This window comes from Frieseomelitta varia, unplaced genomic scaffold (genome assembly GCF_011392965.1).
Source record: "Frieseomelitta varia isolate USP_RPSP 00005682 unplaced genomic scaffold, Fvar_1.2 scaffold_130, whole genome shotgun sequence".
Taxonomy (NCBI): domain Eukaryota; kingdom Metazoa; phylum Arthropoda; class Insecta; order Hymenoptera; family Apidae; genus Frieseomelitta; species Frieseomelitta varia.
Genome location: NW_025108973.1, coordinates 328,462 through 352,556, shown reverse-complemented (window position 1 = coordinate 352,556; position 24,095 = coordinate 328,462). Strand labels below are relative to the sequence as shown.

Sequence of the window (24,095 nt, the reverse complement as noted above, 5' to 3'; positions counted from 1 at the left end):
TGAGGACAATACTTAAATTCTATACCTATCTTATTGAAAGATTCCACGCCTCCCGCCGTTCGAAACCATCCATCACGAGATTTAAAATCGCTACCAACGAAACGTCACTTCGTACGAACCGACATGTTCCCCTAATTGACATGCAAGTCCTCTAGGAACTGACCGATTTCTCAACAATACGCCGAGACTTCGTACCAACAATATTTTACCAGCAGACTTTTTCGCCGCTCGTACGTACGCGAATAGAGTAAAAACTCGCCAGCGTCAAGTATTAGAAACTCATCTTTTGCGCAATCTCTTGCACAAGTTACCGACTTTCATACCGTGACATAAGAGATAGAGGAGACAGAAAGGGGAGCAGTATCCTTTCGCACTTTTTCGAAACTTCCTTATCTTTTGTCTCCTCCTGATCTTTACGAGCATATTGTTACGCAAGAGATTTGCCCTTATTTCGTAGAAAGTTGACTGTTAGTTCTAATGTACTAGTAGGGAATTAATTTTTATCAAATTACATTAAAAGTATTTTTCAGGCAAAACTTTTGGTAGGATTTACATACATCTACACGCAAAATTTAGATCGTGGCTTGTTGCAACTTTTCAGATATACGATGGATTTTTATTATTTTCTTCAACAAAAGAATTGCAGGATTGTCGATGCTTAATGTAAATTAAATATTACAGGAAAATATAAACAAATTAATAAATATAAAATTAGGAATTCCTCTTTGCAAATAATAATAGAACAAAATAAAAATTTTCGGGGCTCCTTTAATCCTTTGAAATCTTTAATTATGAACGTCATTTCTGGCGTGGCAGACTATTTTAAAGTCACCTTTGACGTGATGTTTTATACAGCCAACGAAACAAAGTAGAAAATAAAGTTAAATTAGAGTCGGTTGACAACAAACTAAGAAAACTAGGAAATTATTTGTGCAAAGGGTTAAAGAACTACAAGCAAATTTAGTACACAATCTGGTATTAATCAGAGTTCCATGTGTTCAATTATCGAACCGTGTCCTTTCGAAGAATGAAAGCAATTGAAAAAAAACCGCGGAAGCTCGACGTTTTATCAGTCATTAAACCATCAGAGACAAAAGTGGCCGTCTAATAGACGAATCGTTTGAAATTCTATCGCCGAGAAGATTAATAGAGACGCGGGTTTAATCCGTTTCGATTCTTCGACACAGTTAGAGAAAGAGAGAGAGAGAGAGAGACAGGTCGTGTCGTAGACTTTCTTTAGGGTCAAAGTACATTCAATTACCCGGCTGCTGAATGTAGGAAGATCAAGCGAACGATCGCGGGAACGAGAATGCAAAGAATTACGCGAGAAAGTAGCGGCGAGAAATAGTGGAAAAATTCGCGATTGCAGTGATCGGTGCTTGAAATTAGCGGTTGAGTGTGTTCAACGAATGCGCGAACGTGAAATCGGATAACAGGGAACGCTCGCGAGAAAGGAGGAAAGGGGAGGGGGGGAAAAGGAAAAGAGAAAAAGAAACGAAACAACGGGGCCTAACAACCGTAAAATTGAAGAAATTATGCTCGCAGTGGGTCGTTTCCAGAAGGCTAACGGAGCCGAAACTCCGATATCGTTAGTCGAATTAGCCACCCTTCCGTGCGCGATATTATTTTCATTATCACGCTCGATTATGCCGCTTGCAATTAGCATTCGGCGAACCGGAATAACAGGCGAATGAAGCAGGTTCACGTTTATTGAAACATCCTTTGGTTTACAACGAGAGAATTTCTGGGTAAATTATTACGCAAAAATGGGGATGGTCATACTTTTTATATCTTGCAGGAGAAATAGTTCTTTAATTCGTCAGAATTTTCGGATTCTTCCCCGTGAAATCGTGGATCGAATGTTAAACATTTAAATAGTCAGAGACACTTTTGTACATTAGTTAACTTTACTTGAATTTGGAGATTGGTTGTGAAAAAGCAGTAAAAGTGAACAATTTCAGAACCAGTTAAGGGTTAAAACGAGTGAATGCAGAAAGATGTACATTTCCTTTCTTAATTACGTTACACTAAATACACAGAGTATTTTCAGCATTATAACACAAATCATTGATATTTATTTCACAGAATATATGACACACTCAACTAAGGGATGATTCCACGTAATTGTTGAAAAGTGTAGAGTGAAATTCTTCAGAACAAAATTTAACTGTATGAGACATTCGTGTTCGTTGAATCGAATGCTTCGATACTGACGAAATGTTCCCGACAGGGCAAGGTCGCATGAATCAATTGGGCGGCGTCTTCATCAACGGCCGGCCTCTCCCAAATCACATTCGCTTGAAAATCGTCGAAATGGCAGCGGCTGGGGTGCGTCCTTGCGTGATATCGCGGCAGCTCCGCGTTTCTCACGGCTGCGTATCGAAAATTTTGAACCGCTACCAGGAAACCGGTTCCATCAGGCCGGGCGTGATTGGCGGCAGCAAGCCGAGGGTAGCCACCCCTGAGATCGAGGCGAAGATCGAAGAAATGAAGAGGGACAATCCTGGGATCTTCTCGTGGGAGATCAGGGAGAAATTGGTGAAGGTAAGAGATGATTGATTTGACGACACGAGGGCGAAAAAAATTTGTTCTGTTACTTTACGTAGAGTCTTTAGTATATTATTTTCAACTAGACTGGAGTATTTATGCAAGATTTCTATGAAAGATTTTGTCTCTTTACTACGGATCGGTTCCTCAACCACTTGCGCTGGCAACTGATTGCGGACCATAACGAGGGACCAACACCGTATACAATAATTCGTCGCTTTCTTTATGAACTCGTCGATATGATATCGCTGGATAGAAATTATCGAGAAGTAATAAATTTATTATTTGTTTTACTTAAAACTGGGAAGATATTACAATTTTGAGAAGAAAGAAATTAAATATATCACTCTATTGTTAATCCACTAACATTCAGGCAAAAGTGTGGAAGACGTGATATTAATAATATTACGATGTTGTAACAAATAATTCACAATTGATATTGTTATAAATTAATTATAAGTTAAAAGTGAATGATAGTGATATTCGTACATCCTTAAAGGGAAGAGAAAAAATATATAATAGCCTGTCGTCAACGATAGAGATAACTCGAGAACACGCAACGCTCGGCGTCTCGGTATTCCGATTTCGCGGATCGACGTTTCCACGGTGGAAAAACGGGTTGAAAGGCGCGGGTTGTTCGACCTCTCGATCGGGGGTGGACGTTTCCGCAGGGTCCCTCTATCTCTCGAAAGATCGCGAGCGAGTGGGGCTTTTTAATCTTGTGCACGAGGCGTGCACGAGGTGGTCAGGGGTGTACGTGAGCGCCCCGAGGCGACTCGCGTGTCCTTTAATACGTTACTGCCCGCCGCCTACACCCACACCTCATTGGCGTAACGCTCCCTCGTTCGTGCCGCGATTTTCGAGTATGCAAAATACGACTTTTCCAAGAATAGCCTCCTCCGTGCGTCGGTGTTTTATCCGTACGAGCACCTTGAAAAATCGTAAGCACCGCCGCCGAACGACCGTGTTTCCATACTGAAACTTGGCGCGAGACGATCATTTTGCTCGGTGGATGATAGTGAGTAAGGAAAGAAAATTAAAGAAAAAAAGGAAGGAAAGGTGTAACGTGTAATAGAAAAGCGTGAATCGTGTCTGTGGTCCCTACGGTTTCGATCATTATCTTCGATGACCGTTGGTCACGAGTAATCGTTATATGTAGGTTGGTAACGTTTAGGAACAGTATTAATTCGATCTTAATTATGAATTCATCTTAATTAATAACCGAAAGTATAATTTCGTTGGTTTGATAGAATTTTGGTCCATCATTGAGAATGCCAATCAAAGATGTGTGTTCTCTCACAGAAAAAGACTGTTTCGTGTGATTGAAATCGTTCAGTAAATTTACAACGATGCTCGAAACATGCTTTTCGTAGCAACGGAACTGATAAAATTTCAAAATTAATAAATAATTGAAGAATGCTATATCGAAAGCGTAGAAAATAATTTTCTTGAATCAAGTGGTGATATTGAATGGCAGTATTTCCTAAATACAAGAACAATTGTTGCACCGTATCTTTTCCACAAAGCTTTCTGTCTGAACCCAATTTTAATTACCGACTGAAACCTCAGTCTACAAAATTTTATTCTTCAAAAATCTAATCATCAAACAAATCACTTGGAATTCTCGCATTTCCCGGATGTACTTGCAACCGAAGAGACGTCCGGAGCGTAACTCCTCCGACCTAAACTCCGTTGAGACCTGCGATCTGACGAGATATTCGGCTAGCGGTAGCATTCGCCCCGTGAAAGCAAAGAGCCGAAAAGGAAAAAGGGGCCAACCCGACGACGATCTCTCCCGCGACGAAGATAACGATCGCTGCAAAGTTCTCAATGCACGAGATCCTCCAAAAAAAAAAGAAGAAAGAGAGAAGAAGAGAAAGAAAAAAGGAAGAATTCCGTTTCGTAAAAACCAATAAAACCGATAGGACCAATCTGATCCACGCGGAAACCACGCGGTACGAACGACCTACGGCGATCGTCGATAGAGAGATAAATCCTTCGACGCTGAAAGAGGAGAGCTGTCCAGCCTGGTGCATAGGATCGTGGGGGCAAAGAAGCGAGAGAAGCAACGAAGGGACGAAGAAAGGAGACGCGTGCAGCCGAAGCGTAGTAGAGGCCGATGGACGGAGAGGCCGAAAGAGGCCGAAAGAGGAAAAGCGGTTTCGTGAACGCGTACGCCGTTGCAGAGCCGTGGAAGCAGGCGGTCGTGGCCGGCATTAATACGGCATTTAATGTTGGAAGGGGGCGTTCCTGGGCCCCGAGGACCCCGGGGCGACTTTCATCCTTCTTCATCCACCTTCGCGGAATGTTTCCTCTGCTCGTTTCTCGAAAGAGAGAGTAAGAGAGAGAGAGAGAGAGCTGGTATCTCTCGGCGCTGTCATCGCCCGGGACCTAAAGCCTCGGCCGCCACCAACGGGTACAAGGATCGTTATTGTTTCTGAGATCGCCGATCCGCAAGATAGCCATCGACACCGACGACCCCCTTTTTCGCTTCTTTCATCCTCCATCCCTTCTTACTTGGAAGTCCTCCTCTTCCCTTGGAAAGGATCTCCTCGTCGAACGTACAAGCCGAGGAAGAAACGCGAACAAGGCGAAAGATCTCTGCGACCATTGTTTATTCCAATTTTTCATCCCTCCTTGTTTATCACCTTGCCTTCCGAAAGAACTGTTTTGCTCTTTGAGAGCTCTGCCAAATTTTTCTAGAAAAAAATTCGTCGAATGTATTGCCATGATTGGCTCTGGCTCGTTGGTTCGTGAGAGAAACGACAGAGATTGAAAATTGAAAATTGTAAAAATAATTTAGAATCAGGTGGCTTCCGTGAGATCTTAATTTTCATCTTTTAAGATTCAGTTCTGTTTGTGACGTAAATTAAATACTTATTCTGAATAACTCGGTATATTCAACCGAATCGTAATTCGAACATAAATGATTTTGTAAAACTCGGTATGTTAAATTAAAATTTAATATCTCGCGAGTTACGTGTCCAAAAATCACGATCTCTGATCGATACTGTATCGCATGGGTTCCTTCACCTTAAGACACTCTAGCTTCTTTTCTTTCTCTTTTCTTTTCTTCTTTTTGGTTTGTCTGATGTTCCTTCCTCCCTTTATTTTGTTCTGCCACCACCGATTTCGCGGCTCTCCGTTAGATTCGCGGATTATCTCTCGGTTCGTCGATGAGATAAGAGAGATCGATAAGCGGAGATACGGCTCGGAGATTTTCACAGATTTTCTAGATGCCGCCGGCCACTGTAACACACGTGCGAGTATCGACGTTCGATTATGATGACGATGCTGAGCCGGTAGTAGGTCGGGATCTAGCGCTGGTCAGGCGATAGAGGCATTAAGGAACCAGAGATCGGGCAATGTTCCAAGTTAGCGATTGTAGGATGCGTCGACTGGAGAGGAGATCTGTCCGATAGCGGGAATTATGGAGATGTTTTCTGACGTTTTATTGATCTTTTTCGTTGCATGTCACGAGAATTCAAATGTTTATATTTTATACTATAAAATACGGAAGATCTTTGTCTACCAAAAATTTATTCTTTACTAATAGTGATCTATAACTTCATTGATGATTTAATTAACCACACATTACACGAACGTGAATTTTTGGAGCACAAGTAGATATTAACCTTGCTCCAATAAATCCAAAAAAAAATATTTATAGTTGAAGAAATTATAATTTAATTATCAGTCTAGTTATTGGATCTCCACGGTTTGTAAGTTTAATCTATAACAGGATTTCCACGTTTGTGTTGCCGAATTAATTGAAATTTTGGCAAATATATATCGTTACTAAATTATGAATTTTTATATAAAATTCAAAGTGCATAGAGTACAATTAATATACCGATATATATCTAAAATATGCAGAATGTAACATCTGTTAGTAAGTGTATAAAATAATTTTCTACTTTCCATCTTTCCAAATTCTATTTATAAAAATACTCTTAATCTTATATTGAAATGCTTAAATAAAAACGTATCGTGTATTTAGATCATTCGATTCGTGATCCAATGTGTTTCTTGTTTTATATCGATGAAAGTACACAATTTTATATAATAACTCAATCTGTTCGGCGAAGGAAAAATTTATAGACACAGAAATCGGGCAATTTCATACCGAGCTACTGTTACCTATTATAAAATCGGAGGCTCTGTAATTTGCGCCTCGCTTCATTCACGCCTCTGCTCCAGCAAAACCGTTTATCGACATTTATAGTCTATAAAACGTAATCACGGCCTGTATAAACGCGACGTTATTGAAGCATTGATCTCTCTCAAAATTAAACAGATTGAGTTTGCAAATACATATTCACGAACGCTCGTAAAACGATCATTAAGCACGATCGACTTCTGCCAATACTCGATATCGCCGATTTACGTCGAATAATTAGCCACTAGCTGATGCACGCCATCACTGCAAAATATCGAGTTGAAGTGCAGAGCTGGCGGATTAGTCGCAGAAATTTAAATTAGATAATGCCGCGTTTAGAAATGGAACTTTACTTTACTTTACTTACAACTTGTAACTTGTTAATTCAATAATGATACACCTAAATTATCTATAATCAAGATTATTAAATTAAATTACTACCTATATTATCTATAGACAACCTGTATCATTAAATTGCATTATCATCTGTATACAAGAAAGTTCAGATTCATTTCCAAATTCATTACCATCTTCTCAGACCTATTCATTCTACCAACTTTTTCGAGTAACATTTTTTAGTCTCTCGCATGCAAAAAAAAAAAAAATTCACGATCTATCCAACCGTGCCATCGAAGAATTCAAGCGTAGTAAATACTTGCGCCTAACGGTGCGCAGCGCGATGTGTAATAACGCAGAATCTCAGCGGCGCAAAATGTATATTTTGCTTTGAAAATGATCGCGCGAAATTGTAGTGCAGTAGGCTGCATTTGCAAATCGCAAATGCCAGGCAAAGTGCGACCCACGGCGCGCCGGCAGCGAGCTTGCATTGTTCTCGCGAATTAATAATCGAAATGAAATGAAAAAAAAAACAGGAAAAAAAGGAAATCTTAAACGTGGAATATTATACTATGTTGCACGTTGAATACACATTAACTGTATATTCAGGAACCCTAAGGGTAGTGAATAATTTTCTACGCACGATTTTTATTTTTTCCATAAAGTTTTCTATCGGATATTTTTTATTTTTTCCCGTTGAATTTCGTATATTTATTACATTATATTTTGTCTTTCAACAGGAAGGTTTCTCGGATCCTCCAAGTGTCAGCTCCATCAGCAGGTTACTTCGTGGAGGACGACCTGGTGATGATGGAAAGAAGGACTACACCATCGATGGTATATTGGGCGGTGGTGAGTACACTAATTAAAACTTATTTACAATTTACTTAGAATTTAATATACTCGCTTTTACACGAATGACAGTCGTGTCATGTGAATATTGAAGCATCAAAGACTTTACCTATCTCCTGCCTCATCTCCCTGCACACTCTCAGTCCACTAAAATGACATAAACATTCCAAGATCAAAAAACGTTTCTTCAAACTAACATTACCATCCATGTGTAATCTCTCCGCATAATCATCTCCATTTCCATTACAATTTCTATTCCTCTAAACTGAAATAATTTTATCAGAGTCTATGAAAATTAGAAAATAAACAAGACCCGCAAAAGAACGTCTCGCTGTTCGCGTATCTCCCCTGTCCGCCGACAGTCAAAACGATCTAATCTCCATTAGAACAATAAAGTTTTCCGATCGCGTAACTCAAAATCCAGCACGTCATCGTTGCACACGACGCCGAGCGAGGATCGCGCGTCATCGAGGCGTTAATTATTCATTCCGCCAGGGGGGAGGAGAGATGAAAAACGCGCGGATAGAAAGGTGGACGGCAGTGAACGATCGCGAGCAATAAAACGCGCGAAAAGAAAGACACGTGGTAGCGATGCGAGGCGATATCGCGAGGGTGAGAGGCGCAAAAAAAAAAAGAAGAAAAAAAAAAGAGTAAGAGAGCGTAAAAACACCGGCCGATCCATCGTCGGTGAGGGCATCAAGAGCTTTTAACCTCTCCGCTGTATCTACGAACGAAGTTTGACGTGCGCCGGTGCGTGTGTACGGGACTTTAAGCCCCGGTGCCCGCGTCGTCGGTTAGGGCAAGTTAGCCAAGAACGAGCCGGGGGAAGCCTTCAGGATTTAATCTTCGGTGGGCGTGAGCGGGATTAGCCAGGTTGCCCACACGTCCGACAAACGGATTACAGGAGTGTCAATATCTTACGGGGCGCGCATTATCCCTCTTCTCTTTCTTCTCTTCCTTTCGTCCTCGTCTCGTTCCTTTCGCCTCGCGTCCGTCTGCTCGTTTTTTCTCACTTTCGTTCGCGATCCGTGAATTCTCCTCCTCCCCCGAGAGAGAGAGAGTTCCTCCATTTTTTTCGTGACTTCCTTCTTGGAGTCCCGAAGCGCGGAGAGAGAGGAAACGCGCAGCGTGTTACGTGCGTGATGAACGAGGTGGCGGTGAATCGAGGATCTGTGAATTCAGGTCTTGAAAGTTGTTGCTTGTTTGTTTTTGCATTTTAGTAATCTCGATGCATTGTTGATACGAAACGTGACTTTTGACGTTGGTTCTCTTAAATTGGAGCATCCAAATGGCTATAGTTCACTCGTGAAAGATCGAACGATAGTACTTCTAAGTTTCCTGAAATTTCACAAAGATATAGAATTGCGGTATTCTTGGAAAAAGAATTTTTTCCCAAAAATGAAAAGTAGAATTTAATGATAAAATTCTAATTGTAGAAGGTTAGTAGAGAATTATAGAGGGTTAAATGCACAGGATCAGATAATTTGTAATTAGGATCATTGACTCTTAAAATTAATCAAAATCTCGAAAGAATTAAATAGCAGGCCCAATGGTCCCCGACTACGATTTTAGAAATACTGTACAAATTGTAACTTACGTTGCTTAAAATTTTGAAGCAACTTGTAGTTTTAGACAAACTTCTTCTGAAGAAATAGGTATGTCACAATTACAACTCCAGTCTTCAAATATAATTACCTAATTAAAGTTTCGCTATCACAGAAAAGAGTAACATTATAAATAAAATATTTACTTACTCGATGAAATCCCTTTAAAAAACCTAATGTGCTCCAAATTTTTTAACACACGCAGCGCACACGCGAATAATCAGTAGCATTCCAGAGAAAAACAGTAGAAACTCAAAATCCTCCATCAATGGACAATAAAAGAAAAAGAAAAGAAAGAGAGAAAAATTCGTCGACAAGTGCTCAAGCTACGATTTCAAGCGACAACGCGTCGCTGCCCGTTGACACGAGGCGGGAATTTGTTTTCGTGAGTGATACAGGTAGACAAGGAGGAATTAGCGGTACAGGTGTTCCGAAGTCTTAAAAGTTGGGACCGTCAGGCGCGTTGCCAAGAGGGGGGGGGGGGGGGGGAATAAAAGAACAAGAGAATCGAACACGTAGAGAGAAAGAGAGAGAGAAAGTCTCGTAAATAAAAATAGTCCGCGCGAGCGAGGGAGGAAACGGGAAGAAGAAGGCGAGAAGAGAAACGAAGAACGGCAGAAGGAGCAGAAACGAACGAGAAGGGAAGAGACGCGCGTATGTGCGTTTATTTTTAGAGAGGAAACAAGAGGGAAACGCGGGCCAGAGAGAGAGAGAGAGAGAGAGAGAGAGAGAGAGGTGGGCGAAGAACGGCTAGATCCTTCGATCGTGGATCTTGTGGAGAATGTGAGGAAAGAGGCGAGAAGCAGAGGGACCGTAGGGCCCTGCGAGGGTCCCGCGGAGATCAAACGGGCCGCCTGCCACACGTCGGCAGTGGTGCTCATTTACGGACCCCCGTGACACCTTGCGATACCTTGCCTTGCCAAGATGAATAACTTTCTCGACGTGCTGGCTTTCGACAGTCCCGAACAAGAGCGGCCCCTGAACCGAAAGACAATGGAATTTTTCTTTTCCCCCCGTTGAGATTAAGCGGTCGCGGGAAGGCTTCTTGGAAATAATCGCGAGCGATGATTATTTAATTGGTCTGACAATGAGATCTCTGGGAATCTTGGGGCAAACGTTTGATATTATCGTCGTTGGTGGAATTTTGTTTTAATTAGTTTGTTTCGGAATGGATTTCAATTTTATATTAAGGTTGATTAGGATATTTTGGATGGTTAACATCGGTTTCTGGCAGATATAATTATTGTTGCAGAAATTGTTAACGCCGATTTTTCTGATAGAATTTAAAACGTTTCAAATACGTAAAGTACTTCGGACAAAATCCGTAACTTACAATTTGATAGATTTGCAATTTGAATGATTTTCCTTAAAATTAAAATTCCACTTAAAATACTTCCAACGTAGCAGTAAATGGAAAGAAACTAACGAGATTGTTTGAATCGCCGCTGATATTGTAAGAGTAATCAACGTCGACGAAGAAGATCGATTAGAACATTAATTATTTAGAATATCAAAAATAGTTTTAAACTACACGCGACACGGAACGATTAATTAATACCACTATTCAAAATTTACTTTACACGTAATGCAGAATAACATAAGTAACAACTTCTTGTACACTATTTCTGTCACGATACAAAATCGGAGAAAATCGAACTTCACTCTCAATTCTAAATTTGCACGATGAAATTTTATTTACGTTGATTTTATTTTCGTATAATTGCCAATCGTGAGATAAAAAAACATTCATCTGGAACACACGATAGGAACGGATCACTGATTGACGCGTAATTACCCGAACGACACGAGTATCGGCGATGCCGTTGCAATTATTCGTCGAAGTATGTTAATTAAATGCAACGTCGGGAAAGATGGGAGCGTATGAACGTTAATAAAATGCGAAAGGGGACAGGTGTAAAGCCGTCGAGGGCTGTTCTTGACGCGTTCCTGAACGAAGTGTTGCGGGCCGCTTTAAAACCGAACCCCTCAATTAGAGATATCCATCGGCATAGAGACCGTGCTCAGGCATTCATCGATCCCGCAAATGACCGTCGTTAATGTTTAATACCTTTTAATTAAAAGTTAATCCATCAAACTTCTTCCTTGTAGATCGCGATCTCGCGCAGGTGAAACACTCGGTAATTATCACGTTTAATCATCGCCGGGGTTGAACGATCATTAGATCCGAATTACACCGCCTGCCCTTAAACAGGCACGTTCGATAGCAGGGGATTATCATCCGTCAATTTTAGATACCCTTGCTGGGTATTTATTTCCTTTTGTCTTCTTTTTTCTCGATTTCATCTCGGTCTGTATTGTTTTTTCACCGCTTGTCAACAAATTGTAACGAATTAAAGGAATAACTTGTTTGACGACGTGTGGCTTCAATTCTTAGATTATTTTATTAAAATTATACTTGATAGGTTAATTTCCATTTTTATGAGTTTTGTGTTACAACAACAACGCAATTTTCATTTCACGAAACATTAACAACGTTTGCACTTTGTCAATATCTGTAGCAAATGAATGATTCGCAACGATTAACGATCGTCAAGCTTTCAAGTAAATAAGTAAGTAATTGTAACGTAATGGAGTAGGTAGTTGTAATCAAGAAGCATTATCGATAAATCGTAGTTATTTACTCATGTGTAATGAGGAAACTAAGTCAAGAATCTCTGACAGCCACTAAAATCGTCTATGGATTAGCAAAACTAAAAGGTAGAAAAGCTATATCGTCAGTATCCTCTTTGTCAGTCGTCGAGTCGAGTCGTCACGTTTCACGTCAACGTTCCATCGCGTAACAGTAAATTTAGACGAAACTTTTAGAAAAACTCGCACTCAAATCTTACATCTCAAACTCTCCCTCGATTGTTACCTTTTAATTAAGCCACTATGCAGGATAGTAGGATAGTAATGCGAAGGATTAAAATTCAAATGAATTTTTCGCGAGTAGATTCACGACACGAGAGAAAGGACAATGGACGAATTCCATCGATGGAAATACGAGAAAGAGAGAGAGAGAGAGAGAGAGAGGAGTCGTGATAGGGAGCACCTCTGAGCGGATATACTCATATAGCTTGGCCACGAAGGCCCGAGTATAGGTGTCGGCAGGCGAGCAGGAATGACACGTAGCCTGTGGCTTTCTCATTCCTTCTTATTCCGTTCCTTTGGCCGAGGCCGCCGACGAGGGATTAGCCTAATGGGTCCTACCCACCCTCTCCTTCTCTCTGTCTCTGTCTCTCTTCCTCTCCGTCTTATACATACATATGCATATACACATTCTGATCCTTTACACCACCTCCGACCTCCTACGTAATCGGAATCAACCGGGGCCGATGAGCAACTTAGCCGCGCTAAGTGATTCACAATCAGATTTATTGATTGTATCGATGATCGACGCACCGCTGAGAATTAGAAGACACTGATTTAACCAATCTGGCAATCTGGGCCAGAGAAAAGGGAACACGTTGCCTGCTAAAATCTCGGATCGTTCACTTTCTTTTGTTTAGTTCATTCGCATCGCGAGGTAGAAGTTCTCTGAATTTCGACGAAGAGTTTTTTTTACGGTCAGAAATCTCTAATTTCTGCAACCCCTTTTTCCACTTACCAAAGTAGTCTTCGTTTGCATTGCGAAATAAAATTCTTTTAATCTTTAGGAATTCTGAGGATTCTATGAATTTTTGCTGTCCTCGTTTCGCGAATGTATTCTCATCGCAATTGTTAATTTTTACGTTATACATTTAGCGCCTGGGAATTTTTAAACTTTGAATGAGTTTGAAAATGATTCAATTAAGTCTCTCACTTTTGCAATTAAGAGACTTACTAATGTCGAACAACTACACTCACAACAAGGAGGATATTGACGTTTAGGGAATTTTGTACTTCCCAGTCGTCGCTCAATAATCAGAAAGTGTCACGATTATAAAAATTCATTGGATACAAGAAAATCGACTAAATAAATAGAGCCATGATATCGTCACGTTAACGAACGTCGAACGAGTATAGCAATATTACTAGAAAAGAATCTTCAATAAATCTACGAGTAAACGGTGCGATGTTATCAAACAAACGTCATCTCCGAATCACCGGATCTTATCGAGACGATCGAAGAAGAAAGATATGAGAAACGTGCACGCGATTCTCGGCGCAATGAAGCATCGGTTGAAAAATGAATGCAGAGCAAATGAAAAAGCGGGGCTTGTGTGTGTCAGAAGGGGAAAAAGAGCGGTGTCGAAAAAAAAAAAGAGGAAAGAAAAAAGAAACAGCCTGTCCAGCGTTGGTATCAAGTCAGTTGTATCTAATGCGTTGCTCTGCGAGCTGTTGCGGTCCTTGTCACGCGAGCACATAATCCCCTTCAGATCGAGAAACTGAATCGAGACACTGGCCGATCCATGTAATGGTTCACGTTTGATTGTAATCTGTGAAACGGTATCTCCGTGAAAACATTAATGCAACCGGCTGCGATCGAGAAAAGCAGCCGAGATTACGAGTCGAATTGGAAAGCGTGACACTCTGGGAATTCGTCGATTCGATGAGAATCTGTATGGTTCGAACGAGGAACAACTTAGGCTGAGGATTTTCAGACGTTCGTTGGAGATTTGGAGTTGCAAAAAATAGTACTCATAGTAAAAATATAGGCGTAAGAGGAAAATTGCTTTAAAAGCAGTAATTGAAAAGTTCATTAGGACCAGAAGTTTGATACGAGTGTAAATTTTTGGAAATTTAACTGTCAAGTTATTTAAGGAATTTTTAGTTTAGACATTGGTTTTGAGTTCTTTTAGATTCGTTGGAAAAATTGTCGATAATTTTGGGCGATTTAACATGGCTTTCTTCAAGTCTTGAAATTTATTTTAAATGTTCTCCAAGTACATAGACTATTGATCTAATTTTGTAATTCTTTGAATTTCTTAAATAATAATTTGTTTTGCAAATTATCACGCGTTACATTTCAATCGAATTTCATTGTTTGATTTTTTTTCATTTTGTCGAGCCAAGCAAGCCAAGTTTTCAACAGTTCTTGAAAAATTTCACAATATAAACGTTGCTCAAGCATTGCGCCACGATGGAGGAAAATGATAGTGATAAATCATTGCGGTGCATAAAACCGTGCTCGCTGCTGACTTTGATTAGGAGGCATACTTTCTAGGAATTGGCAATTCGCGAGGTTTATAAATACAGCTGCATAATTCATTCTTACGGGGGATCGACAAATGTATACTTGCGAAATACAAAATTCCTCAGAAAATGAACGTTATCTGTACTATTCTGCAAACAAAAACCATAAATCCTACAAACAAAAATCGCCCTGTAATCAGCTATAAAATTTTTACTAAATTTTTATATCATTGGATTAGATGTTTGTATTATAAACATAGGGGAATGGAAAATAAATTTTCTAGTAATTTCAATGTACAGACTTCATAGGTTGAACCACTATTTTTCGCGAATATCTTAGTACAATACTCGTTATCTATTAGAACAGTGAGAATGTCTTTGAGAATTAATGGCAGATAAGTTTCGTCGTTTTTAAAGATGCAAATAAATATCTTAGAAATGCAAAAATAAAAAAAATAAATTATATTACGATCTCTTTGTATTTATATTATATTATTTTATATTTATATAATTGTAATATAATTACAAAACTTTTTTTTTATTTTTTTTTTTGTTAATAAATACATAAATAGATATATATACTATACTTTTTTTTTTGTTAATAAATACATTAGCAGATATATAGCTATTAACTCACAAGCTTGATTGTTTCAAGTACCATAAAAAAATGAAGAAAAATCGATTAGAACACGTCGGACTATTAGTCGAAGTGGAAAAGTTTTCGTGGCATCTCTCCTTTTGACAGATTTCACTAGCCTTTCGTTCTCATGCTTCTCCATTGTTCATTCTGTATTCGGTGCTTTTCACCTCCCAACTCGACTTATCCCTTGTCTCGAATCTCCACGACGAAACTTGTCTTTCATTAGACCGCCATTTAATCGAACTTAATTAAAACTTCGATCCTCCACGGGAGGTAGAATGCTAATTATAATATGGTGAAATTAATATAAAACTGTCGAGGAATCGAGGAAATTTAAGAGGAGGATCATTTTAGAAATCTGCTTATACTTGTAATTAATTTGGCGTCGATGAGTATTTCAAAGAAATTCATACCTTCTTTGGACTACTGACTGTCGTTATATTTAATATGCTCGTTATTATTTTTTTAGTCCGAATTTCTCCAACATTTTGAAAATTGTATTTCTAAGTACACGGAGGATTAATATACAAAGAGGATAATATAATTTATCAAATTTTTTTATATTTAATAGAAAGTAGATTTTTATTCTTTTTTTTTTTAAATTACATATTTCAAATACATATAGCTTTACAAACTGGCAACTGGTGGCCTGAGAAGTTTCCAATTTCCAAAGGAGCAAAAATTATGAAAGACCTCCAAGGAAAAATAGGGACTCCCCTATTTTTCCTCGACTAGACCACCAGCGAATCGGCTAATCGTCGCGCGGTTCCTTTGATGTGTTTTGCAAAGTAACGGAGAAAGATTCGAAACAAACACTCTGAAAAGAAACTTCCATCCATAACGATACACCTGTCGGAAATTAAGCTTTGTTTTCAAAATTTTTCGTCCCCTTAAAATAAACGAAATCTCACTTGGCTTGAGCGTTTATAAAAGTAAATTAGTAAAAAGTCAGTCGTTATACTGATAAATACAAACGAGACTTGTTGTCCGTCGTTTCAAAATCCCTCGGAAGGATCAAGGGAAAAGTAATTTTATCGCTTAAGCTAGATCCTAGAGAGTATCTATACGTGAAAATACGAGTTTCGAGTCAACAACGTTCTTTCCTTTTGCCCGGCGAAAGACGGAAACGGAGCCTGGCCTATAATATCCGAGCTTAAAATTCCAGCACGCGATTTCCACCGTGGACAGGGACCACCGTGCTTGCTCGCGGTTAATGATCCTTGGGCGGTGACTCCTTTACAATTCCGGGGAATTGTACGTGCCCTGATTTGTATTATACTTGAAGAAGTGCATTATGGCGGTCGGGGGGAGGAACTGTCGTTCGTGTTGACAGTCTTGTCCCATCGACCTGTTTCTTTCATCCCTTGCGGGCAATGCTGACAACAAGATGAATTATAGCCATCCATGCGCGGTCCGCTCTTTTCTGTATCATTCTCTGATTTCGGTTCGATCGGCGTTGAATTTATGCTTGGAAAATTTCACTTGCACTTGATAAGATGATTATTTTGTCCTTGTATACGCGAGGAGATGAGGCTACGATTTGAGAAATTGAAATTCATATGAATTTTTTTGTTGCTATATAATATACATTCACACATAATTTACTACATGATACACATTTCTACTACGTTTCACGTGATACGTTCATCTTTCAGACAATTTTGAAATACTGAAACTTTTACTACGTAACGCGTGGTGATTTTTTATCTCTTCACTTTGAACTGAACCGTTCAAATTCAAACTGCGAAGAATCTAGACAAAGATTGTAACACACGCTTTTGTTTGATGTTAGCAAAAATCGGAGAGGAAGAACGGGAGAGAATAATGAATAGAATAAAGTGACAATGGATGACAACTGAACGAAAATAGAACGAAATGAGACAAGAATCATTCGAAGCGAGCGAGCGATTATTACCTGCTTTACGTTGAAGATACGGATACGTACGCCACAGGTGACGAGTTATCTAACCATTCACAACCAAGCGATCGTCTGTCTACGGTTTACGCTATCTTTGGTTCGTTAGACGTCGCGAGATAGCCTCTCGTTCATATGTAAACGTACAGGACTTTGCTCACAGCGGGGATGCTGATCAGCACATTTGAGGATGACGTTGCTACGAAAGAGATATTTGCTCTCGACTCCGCGGCCCTCTCTAATTGATTACACGCATCTTTTCACGCGTTCTATTCAGCCAATCGCCTCTCTTTTCATCTCGGCCGAGGGCCGATATTGATTGTGCCTATCAACGAGTAAACCCGACCGACAGGCTCGGCGATCGTCCCGCGTGAAGCCGGTAATTCACTGGCCCTCGTCGCATTCGTCGTGCGTCAACCAGTGTCGTGTATCAGCTTCTGATCGTGGCCCTCGAACATCGACGAGCGTTATCTCTTTGTCTTTCGATCGTGAGAAGATCGAAAGTCGCGGCTGGAATACGACTGAAATTACCGCAGCCTCAGATTTGTGTTTAACTTTGCAAGCATCAATTCGATTTTACGGTTGCTGGAAGAGATTTAAATGTAAAATACTAATTAATAAATAAATAACGGAATGAAATATATAAAATATTACAATTTAAATTTAATTATTTAATATTGTAATATTATGATATATTTTTTTATTTAATATTAATATTATGTTAATATTATGATATATTTTTTTATTTAATATTAATATTATATTGATATTATGATATATTTTTATATTTAATATTAATATTAATATTAATATTAAATATAAATATTATCTTATAAATATTAAATATTATATTAATATTATGATATATTTTTATATTTAATATTAATATTATGATATATTTTTATATTTAATATTAATATTATAATATATTTTTATATTTAATATTAATATTATAATATATTTTTATGTTTAATATTATAATTTAAGATTAAATTAAAATTGATACTATTTTATGTGCGAATTATTATAGTCATCCGTGACTCCACAATGGACTGGCAATGTTTCCTTAGGGGGTGCAGAATAATGTCTGCCTGGCATCGATTAGACAAATAATAGAATGAATGATTGAGCGCGTGATGCGCCCATTTTTGATCTTAACCTTCAGGTCTAGAAGCCTGATTTAATTTTTGTTAGGTATCACCAATCTGCTGTCTCAAAGAGAATGAAATTAATACAATTCTACATGTTATTAGCTGAATTACTGTAGTTATGCGCGACTGCACTACTAGCCAAAATAAAATAAGCCAAGTCTCTACATTAATAAGTAAGCGAAAATAATAACGAAAATAACGAAATGAAATGTATAAAATATTATAATTTAAATTTAATTATTTAACATTATATATATATTAAATTATATACTATATTATATTAAGTATTACATTTGTTATCAAATTTTTTGTAATTCTTCTTGTCCTACTTTGTTAATTATTATCATTTGTCATATTCATTTCTATCGATAATTATATTGACAGTTATTTACGTCTATTCTACATATATCAATTAAATTATAATGTAATAAATTAACTCGCTGGACACGTGACAGTACAGAATTGCTGTAAAAGTATCTCGGAAACTGTTTTAACTGATTGTAACTCTTTGAAAGATTATAAAAAGTAAATTATATTATAACAATAGTAATAAATAAATAAAGGAATATTCAACTTTACCGCATTTACATCAATCTATACCTACTGATTTACCTAAATAAATACAAGTGGATGGGCAACAACGTTGAAAGCAAATCATCGAGTTCCAGTTTAACTCAATTAAACTATTATTAATTATTTAAAATATAATGCAATATATCTTGGATACGCGTCGCCAAAATTCAGTATTCTTTCTACGCTTCTAAAGAGATCCAAATAGAAAAATTCACGTTTCCCGCCAATAAATAATAATAAATGGAAATCACAGACGAGTGAAAGTCCAATTCCACGGTCCAATCGTCGCACAAGCGCAAAAAAACATTCATCGTATCAGTGGAACGACCGAGAGAATCCTGATGAGAGTATTCGAGCGACCACCCCTATGAAAATATCGCGTACGAGGGAAGGACGTTGGTTCCTGGCTCTGCATCCTGGTCGTGCCGCTTTCCTGTGCCTTCCTTTCCCTTTCCGCGTGTCGAATCGCCGCCTGAATGGCGGAAAAGGTGCCGCACCTTCGTAGTAGGTTATAAATCTAGGTCCCGGGCCCACCCTGTCCCACCTTTCTCCCTCGCAGCGGGTCCTAGGGGGTCTTGGAGCGTGTGTGAGGTCCCCTAAATGGTAACAAATGTCTTCAAAATGCCAACAATGAGCCGCGAAGCGGTTGACATCCGAGAGCGCGTTTTATTTTCCTGTCAACGCTCGCCCGTGACAACGAAGAAGGAGGGCGAGTATCACTGTCAACGGCAAGCTGTTACACTTCTCTGTGTTTTGTACTGTTTAGTATCGCGCGAGTTGAAGTTACTTTCCTCTGCACGGTGCACGCACTTCAGAGACGACCGAGGTGTCCTTATTTGGGAACAAAGACCAAATTTTTTTCAAAGGAGGAAGAAGAAGGCTTTCTAGATTACTCGTAGAAAACGAAACATTATCTTTATTTTCAAATGGAATTTATTTACATACGTTGGCAGCGACTGTAGTATTCTCAGTTTGACGCTCGCAGTGTTCCCAGCAAAAGGACTCTTCTCGACTCTGACTTTACAGGCTTGCGACCCTTCGCTTGCAACTCTTGTGTTCGTTCAAATGCCACCTCGATTGCTCGCGACGGAGATTATGGGATCACGAAGAAACTGCGACCAAGATGTGGAAGAACCGCCCAACTTTTCCACCAGGAACGGACTAAAATGTGCTGAAAGGCGACGAGCGTGTGACCGTCGAATTTCATATTTATTATTATTATTATTATTATTGTAAATTATCGAAAATCGCTACTTTCGCTAACACGTCGTTCGTGTGATATTTTCACAAAGATGTCGCAGAAAACTGGGTCAACACCTATTTAGCAATAATGTTAAAAGCTCGGTATAGTTGTAGCGATAACTGACTGAGAAGAAGCTTGGAAAAGCGGTGTTGGTCGATTCGATTCGAAGGCTACCGGGGCCCGCACGTCGTGTAAAGTTTCCCGCGTCGGACCGGAGATCCCTTTGGCGGCACCTTTGCCGGCCGCGTACGCATTTCTTCTATGACAAACGGAAGAATGGAAGAATGCTTCGGAGACAAGTTGCATTTACAATAAAGCCGACGGACACCCGGTTTAAATTCCTGTCACCTCGTGGCGAGACACCGCGGGCCGAGCCCTGACAGGCCGAAAAATGTTCGTCGATATTTCACCGCGGCCGATCCATTAAAAAGCCTCACCGCCGCGGATCATCGGGATCGCGCGCGTTTCGCACCTCTCGGATGTTTAATAATGATTAAAGATCGGATAGGATGTTGGAGAAATGTTTGGGGATCGTTCTCTCTCTCTCTCTCTCTCGTCGTGTCGTTTAAAATCGATGAGAAAATGAAATGAAAGATAAAGATATAATTTGGAACTTTATCAATCGTAATTGTATCTTTTTTTTTTTTAATAATAATAATTAATGTTGGATATTTTGAGGTCATTCTCTCTTCGAATTTGAACTTTATTATATCAGACGACTGTATACTTAACAATGATGAATATTGAATTAAATATTAAATATTTAACAATGATGAGGATCAGCTTACATGTGATGTAAAAGATAGTTGAACATCTCTCTTTGAACATAATTCAGAGACGTAAGTTCTTTCTTTTGAATTTAATTTAAAGATTATAAAATTAATCGCATAAATCGTTAATGAGAAAAATAGATAAAAGATATAATTTGAATTTTATCACGAGCATTCGTCGAAGTTCATGAGCGTCATAGTTCATCGGGATGCGTACATCGTACACCGGACCGAAGGTGATACTTTCTGAATATTTAATAACGATGAGAATCACCTTACAAAATATTCTTTCGAATTTAATTTAAAAATCGGGTAACTAATAATATTCGTGTTTAATGGTATTATAAATTGACAGTTAACTCGTAGTATTATAAATCAATGAATGAATGAAAATCAAAGTAGCAAGGATATTTTAACAATCAACTGTAATATGAAATAATCATCAAAATAAAATCATCTTTCGATGTTTAGAATAATCAGAGTATTACACAAATACAGAGTAAGAACACATTATTATATATACTATATTATTATATTATATATATTTATATATATTATATTATAATATATATATAATATAATTATATTATATATATTTATATATATAATATTATTATATTATTATATATTTATATATAAAATATTATTATATTATTATATATATATTATATATACGATATTATAAAACACGTAAAGCGAACTAATCTCTAGAGATTGATAACCCGACGAATATGAAAATCAGAACCCGTAATTTTCTCGCGTAAAAGCGTAAATTGACGATCGGGATCAAATCGGCGAACAGGGATCAAAAGAGGAGAAGATTTGCCGGTGTTTGGCAAGAGTAGGGATCACATTCTGACAAATGTGACTCGGCCCTTGGAAAGTGGATGCACTTCAAAAGACCGCCGCTGGGAATTCGACAGGCAAATTGCACACTTCTGTCGCTGGGATGTGCCGTTTCCTCGGCACAAAGTGAAAACCGCAGGAAAAGAGGGTATTGTTCATTCCATGGCAAACGATTCAAAGACAGGTTCTACTGTCCGAAAGGCAAAACATGACTCGTCGCCGTTTCTCAAGCAAAAGGATTCCCTTTTTCCGCCGATGACACAATGTCGGCACCTTTGTGGTCATCTGCGTTTTGTTACCATTTCTAAAGATTTATCGGGCACGAAGGTAAACCAATAGGATAATATATTTCCGAAGGCATTATATGATAGGAGCTGGTAAAACTTCGAGAGAAGATTCCTTTTTAGCGAGTAACTATGCCAAAGAATAAAAGACAGCGGCAATGTATATCCTGGCAATAAATTCACCTGGTATTTTTATTTTTATTTTTATTTGAATTGAAAGTTTTTTTTAGAATTTACGCGTAATTTATTTACTATTATCATTATTCTTATTATTATCGTAATAATAATAGGACCGCGTGTAACAATTGTTAATAATTAATTATGCACTACACTAGAATTCGGTCGAAAACTATACTCGAACATAATCTACGATCTACTCTGCAATTTCAAAATTTCATAGGGATCTTTTATAGAAATTAAGTAATTGATAAATATTCTACAAGTTAAACGGAGTAGAATATCTGTTCTCGCACAAAGGTGCTGTTCCATCTCTTGCGAGCAATCTGCGACTGCGACTGCGCCGAAAAATTCGGAAATGTAACAGGAATATAGGATATGCGTGGAGGTATCTCAAGTACTGTTAGACAAGGAGCGCTATACCGAGCAACAAAGACGGATGTATATCGCGTGACAGACAAGGAGCGCGATATTCTACGACAAGGACAGACATATTTCTCTTTCTAACCTATTGAATTTTCACCAATTATTTGAATTCCAGGAAGAATTCATGCACTTTTGGAGTTAAAGAATACAGAATAAACCTTAAGCAACATTCTTATACCGTTTTTTTATATGATTGTTCATATATTTAATTAGTTATTAACGATTATTTCGACAATTGTCTGGGCTTACGCGACGCATGTCTACGATTTTTCATTACTATCGAGCTCTTGCATGATTAAAGCTCGTCATTTGGAACCGTAGAAACTTCCTTAGATTTTGCTCTTTATATTCAATGCATAAATATTAATAATTAATTATCTGTTAATCGAAATTATGCGAAAACTCATCGCGTCGGTTCTCCTAGTAATGTAGCACGGCGGATTGTCGTGCAGTAATCATTAATAACTGTTAATTTAAGCAACAATTCCGATATAAAGCTATATGTGAATGTTGCTTGTAGTCTGGTTTTTCTTCCACGATTCCAAAAATGCATGATTTCCACCTAGAAATCGAGTAATTAATAAATATTCAATGAATTAGACGGAAAAGTACATGTATCCTTGTCACGTGACGTTGCTGTTCTTTTCTATACTCGAGTGCTGCCATCTATCGGAGTGAAACTTGAGCTGAAAACTTGGAAATGTAACAGGAACATAGAATATAAACAGAGGTATCTCGACTACTGTTAGACAAGAAGCGCAATACTGTGCAAAAAGGACAGATATACGTGACGTAGCAGAGAAGGAGGGCACTATCGAACGACAAGGACAGACATATGTCTCTTTCTAATCAGTTGAATATTTAGTAATTACTCGATTTTCAGAAACAATTTGTACACCTTTGGGATACAAGAACAACGTGCAGATCTCAAGCAATTTTCCTATGCAGTTTTTGATGCGATTTTTTGTTTAACTAATTAGTTATAAACAATTCTTTCAACAAGTGCCTGGACCTACGCGTGACTGTAATATGCATGACCACGATTTTTCATTAGTAATGAGCTTTTGCAAGATCAAAGTTTGTTATTTGGAATCGTGGAAGCTTCCTTAGACTATGTACTCTCTATTCCATGTACAAAAAGTCAATTGATTAACTAGCTGTTAATCGAAATTATGCGAAAAATCATCGCGTCGGTTCTCTGTAGTAAGGTAGCACGGCGGATTGTCGTGCAGTAATCATTAATAACTGTTAATTTAAGCAACAATTCCGATATAAAGCTATATGTGAATGTTGCTTGTAGTCTGGATTTTATTCCACGATTCCAAAAGTGCATGATTTCAACCTAGAAATCGAGTAATTAATAAATATTCGATGAATTAGACGGAAAAGTACATGTATCCTTGTCACGTGACGTTGCTGTTCTTTTCTATACTCGAGTGCTGCCATCTATCGGAGTG

The 24,095-nt window shown here is 38.4% G+C and overlaps 1 protein-coding gene across 1 annotated transcript in view; it reads left to right on the top strand.

Annotated features, from left to right (window-relative positions):
- LOC122528855 (protein gooseberry-neuro-like) overlaps positions 1 to 24,095 on the top strand; it is a 32,862-nt gene that overhangs the window by 2,946 nt on the left and 5,821 nt on the right. Inside the window, exons 2-3 of the mRNA XM_043654438.1 lie at positions 2,231 to 2,544; positions 7,783 to 7,894. Of these exons, the coding sequence (XP_043510373.1) occupies positions 2,231 to 2,544; positions 7,783 to 7,894 (426 nt within the window). The remainder of the gene's footprint in view (positions 1 to 2,230; positions 2,545 to 7,782; positions 7,895 to 24,095) is intronic.